General features: G+C 37.4%; 1 protein-coding gene across 1 annotated transcript; it reads left to right on the forward strand.

Moving 5' to 3' along the window:
* Positions 1-876: 876 nt before the first annotated feature.
* LOC126747936 (uncharacterized) lies at positions 877-1,764 on the forward strand. The gene has a single exon (XM_050456915.1). The coding sequence runs from the start codon at positions 877-879 to the stop codon at positions 1,762-1,764; it is 888 nt and encodes a 295-aa protein (XP_050312872.1).
* Positions 1,765-5,018: the final 3,254 nt, after the last annotated feature.

Consider the following 5,018-nt stretch of genomic DNA (forward strand, 5'->3'; position numbering starts at 1 on the left):
AAAGAAATTTCTCTTAAGTGTTGACTTTCATTTAAAAAGAAAAACAAATAACGCTGATCAGCGTTGTGACACACTCACATTATTATGTGGCACAACGCTGATCAGCTTTAGACGCATACCAGCGTTATTTCATTATCGCCTCTGGTAAATTCTTAATATTGTGACAGAACGTCCAATCAGCGTCAAAATTTAAACTAATTTAATTTTTTTTTAATAAATTCAAAGTGTTAAAAATATTTTGGTATACTTAAAAACATGATATCTAAAAAAAAATTTACTGCCAAAATTGACATTTTCTAAAATGTGTTAGTGTCTTTCAACGTGTTAAATTGGGATACAGTTTCGTCTAACTAGTTTTCATTTTTGGGCCTTATCCGTTCTTCTAGTAGATCTTCTAAGTCCGTGTCGGAATCAGAAAAGTCTGATTATATCTGATTTAAATACCCCATAGTGTTACCGACAAATCATCCTCTGGTGACGAAACTTATTTTCCAGGAGCATATTAAAAATTGTCATATTCGTACTCAGGGGCTTCTGTGCATCTTAAGAGAGAGGTTTTGGATTTTGGGTGGGCGTCGGAGTGTCCGGTCTGTTATCTCTAGGTGTGTTATATGCAAGAGACATAACAGCAAATCATTCGACGTTAGCACACCGCCTCTTCCTCTAGATCGTGTTAGAGATGCTGCGGCATTTGAGGTTACTGGGGTCGACTTTGCTGGGCCAGTGTTTTTTAAGGGTGGCGAAAAGGCCTGGATTTGCATGTTTACTTGTGCCGTATATCGGGCCGTGCACTTGGAACTTTGTACGTCATTATCGGTAACGAACTTTTTGCAATCGCTAAGACCGTTCATCACGAGGCGCGGAAGACCTAAAACTATGTTCAGCGACAACGGAACGAACTTTGTCGGGACGGACAACGCGTTTAAAGCTTTGGATTGGGACGCAATCGCGAAATTTAGTAGTGCGGAACGGATAAAGTGGCGTTTCAACCCTCCTACCGCGAGTTGGTGGGGTGGTTTTTGGGAGCGACTGATAGGTTCTTTGAAGCAACTTCTTCGAAAGGTTCTGGGGCGTGCAGCTCTGGTATATGAAGAGTTGGTTACAGTACTGTGTGATTGCGAATCGGTGATAAATTCGCGTCCTCTCACTTATATGTCAAGTGAGCCAGAGGAGTTAGTGCCATTGACTCCTATGATGTTCTTGCGTGAGATTCAGGAAGGTGGCGTTCCTGATTGTGAGGCTCTGGATAGTCAGTCACTCTGTAAGAGAGTGATATATTTGCAGAAAGTTCGGAGGGACTTACGTCAACGATTTCGTGCAGAGTACCTAGGCCAGCTGTGCTTGTTTAGGCAAGGTTCTAAACAGAAGATTAAGTTGGGTGATGTAGTCATTATCGGCAACGACAATGACAAGAAAATGGACTGGCCTTTGGGTTTGGTGACGGAGCTACTGTCTGCTCGAGATGGCGAGACGCGCTTGGTGCGATTGAGGACTGCTCGAGGTCAAGTGTTGCGTCCTGTGCAACGTCTCTATGCACTGGAGTGTGTGCCTGACGAATCCATAGTGGAGCCAGAGGGTGACCCGGTTATGCCCGTAGACTGCGTAGAGGGTGGCAAAAGCTGTTTGCAAGAGCTTTCAGAAGAAGCTGAAGCTGCATGTGACCAAAGTGCGGGAGTGTTAAAAAGCAGAGCACCCGAAAAAGTGAGTCAAAGTGTTGTGACGCGCAGTGGACGTACCGTCAATGTGCCTAAGAGGTTTTTGTAATCGGGTCTAGTTTTAATGGTATTCTAGAGTTGTTACTGTTTAGGTCTAGTTCTAGTTAATGTTTGAGACACTTATTTATGTTTAATTTCGTGTCTCAGGTGGGAGAATGTTAGGAATTCCCGTAATTATGTATGTATTATTGCTTAAAATATGGGACAACGCAGCATTATATATATCAATCAATCAATCAATCAATGCTTTATTATCATAAAATTTAAAATTTTGACGACAAAGCTATTATTTAAATAAATCATACAAAAATATATACAAAGACAAAACAAAAAATACAAATATATAAAAATAAAAAATACAACAAAACATACAAAAAACTTAACAATTTTATAAATTGTTTGAGGTCACATTTCCTTAAAATCTATAAAATATATATACATTTACTTGTATACAAAGTCGGCAAAAGAAGAAGTTGTTTACAAAAACAAACTACTAATTTGTTTACATAATATACGAATATTATTTATGTACATTATCATAACAACATAAACAAATTTACCAGTGTTTAAGAAGCGCGTGCTTAAAATTACATAACATTAATTATTAAAAAAAGTCGTTTACTGTGTATAAGGCTCTCTCCAGCAAGTATGATTTCAGAGCTTTCCGAAATTTGGAAAAAGTTGTTATTGATTTGATTTCAAATGGGAGATGATTGTGCATTTTTTTGCATTGTAAAGAATGGATCGTTTAACTAGTTCTGATCGTGGGGTTGGTAGATAAAGATCGTGCTCTGCGTTTCTAAGAGGATAATTGTGAGATGGCCTTTCTGACATATCTGATAAGTGCTTGCGGATTAGGCAGAAGGATGCAAATATAAATAAGGAAGGAAGGGTTAGTATTTTAATTTTTTAAAAATATTCCTGGCAATGAGTTCTGTAATTTAGTCTTAATGAATAGCGTATAGCTCTCTTTTGTAGCTTAAATATGCGTTCAAATTGAGTCGCACCACACGTATCCCAAAACGGAAGGGCATATCGGAGGTGCGACTCAAACAGGGCATAATAAACTGTTATAGCCGTTGCCAAACTTAGCTCCCTGGATACTGATCTCAGAGCAAAACATGCAGAACTTAATTTTTTGGATTAGGAATCGATGTGGATATCCCATTTTAAAGAGTTGTCTACCATCAGTCCCAACAACTTTACGGAATCAACGACCTCCATTCTGTTGTTATTAATTACAAAAGGTTGCAACGCACCGCTAAATGATAATACTCTAGTTTTTGAGACGTTAAGGCACAAGAGATTTGAATAGCACCACGATTTAATGGTGACTAGGTCACGAGATATGGTTCTACGAAGAGCCACCATATTTAAGTTGCTCCAAGAAAAACTAGTATCGTTCGCAAAGAGACAAATTTTACCATTTATGTCCAGATTAGCAATATCATTTATAGAAGAAACAAAATAGGGCCTAGAACTGAGCCCTGAGGTACCCCGCATTCTATTGGCTTGCACGAAGACGTCATCAAATCAACCCTAACAAACTGATTCAGGTATGTCAAGTATGTTGTTCAGGTATGACATGAACCACTCGAGAGGTGTTCCTCTAATTCCATAGTGCTGCAATTTATTAAATAGGATATTATGGTTTACACAGTCGAAAACTTTAGAGAAATCACAGAAAATTGTTGCTGTAGAGAGATGGCTGTTTAGGCTGGAGTATATATTATTAAAGAGGGACAACATAGCGTCATTGGTGCACTTGTTACTCAAGAATCCGAACTGATGCGGGGTTATAATTTTATATTTAAGCAAAAAGGATAAAAGTCGTTTCTTTACCAGTCTTTCAATAATCTTCGATAATGTTGGGAGAAGTGCAATTGGGCGGTAGTTCGAACATTGATCCTTCTCGCCCCCTTTATGTAAAGGAATAATAATTGCCGCCTTAAGGCAGCTTGGAAAGATTCCAATTTGAAGAGACATATTAACCAAGTTGGTAAGATGGTTTAAAGTGATATCCGGGAGATTTGAAAACATTTTGAGCGTTAGACCATCAGCCCCAGATGAAGATTTGTTTTTAATGTCTTTTATTGTGCTGCGTAGTTCTTCTAATGCTATGGGTGTAAGAAAGAAATTATTTAAATTCTCATTAGCGAGATATGAGAGAGGATCGTGGGAAGGAGTTACGGTATTTATGAGATTTTTGGCTACATTTATAAAGTAGTTGTTTAAGTTATCCGGTGAAGTGGGGATTGTGATAGATGGAGAAGCCTTATCCCTAATTCATTAACAATAGACCAAGTCTCCTTCCCAACATTTGCAGAATTAGAAATCCTTTTATTGTAATAGAGGTCCTTAGCTGCCTTTATTGTTTTATGGTAAATTTTTTTCTTCTTCTTTCAACCTTATGTAATCGTGGAAGAACACACTGTCTGAGAATTTTTTTTAGTGTGATAAGGAGCGTATATTTTTAGAAGACAAGCGTAAGCCTTTAGTAGACCATGGTTTTTTTTGTTTAATTTTGATGGGTCTAAGAGGAAATGAGTTGGATGCCAAATCAGACAGTGACTTTATAAATCAAGAAAACTCAGTGTTAACATCATCAGATAGGAAGTCCCAGTCCGTTCTTAGACATGTCATCAACTATTAAGTTTATCTCCTTTTGATATTTGATATTGTTGTGTCTTTAGTGCCTCAGTAATACAATCGTCGCCCTGTTATACCGGCGTTTATGTTTATATTTTTTGTTTAGCTTTGGGTTGCAGTTGATCATCGACCGCCGCCAGGAATAATTAAGATTAGAGTAAAATAAGAGTTCGCCGGGATAACCACTGTATTCGGTCAGTTTTTTAACCTTTAACGTGAACGTGATTTTTGTAATTTGTAATTTGTAGTAGTACGGTATAGATTTAAGTGTCGAAATTTTCTAAGCTTTATTTCATTTCATTAAACGGTATTCTTGTAGTCCGGAAAAATAACTGTTTTATTTTCCCTTCTTGCAAATCAACTTATTTGCGAACGAACCGACGTTGCCTTTTAAGCGGGTAGCTTACTAGTGCGCGATACAACATAAACATAAATGGGATCAACCTGGAGAAAGTTGATTTTATGAAATATCTCGGTCTGAATATTGATCAGTCATTGAATTGGCAAAATCATATAAACAAAATAACATCCAAAATAAATACAATGATACCCTGTACCTATATATAGAAGTTGAAACTACTTAACAGATAATACAAAAATGAATATCTATAATGCCTTTTTCTTGTCCCACCTCAGATATTTGTTGCCTATATG

The sequence above is a fragment of the Anthonomus grandis genome, chromosome 20 (assembly GCF_022605725.1).
Source record: "Anthonomus grandis grandis chromosome 20, icAntGran1.3, whole genome shotgun sequence".
Lineage (NCBI taxonomy): Eukaryota > Metazoa > Arthropoda > Insecta > Coleoptera > Curculionidae > Anthonomus > Anthonomus grandis.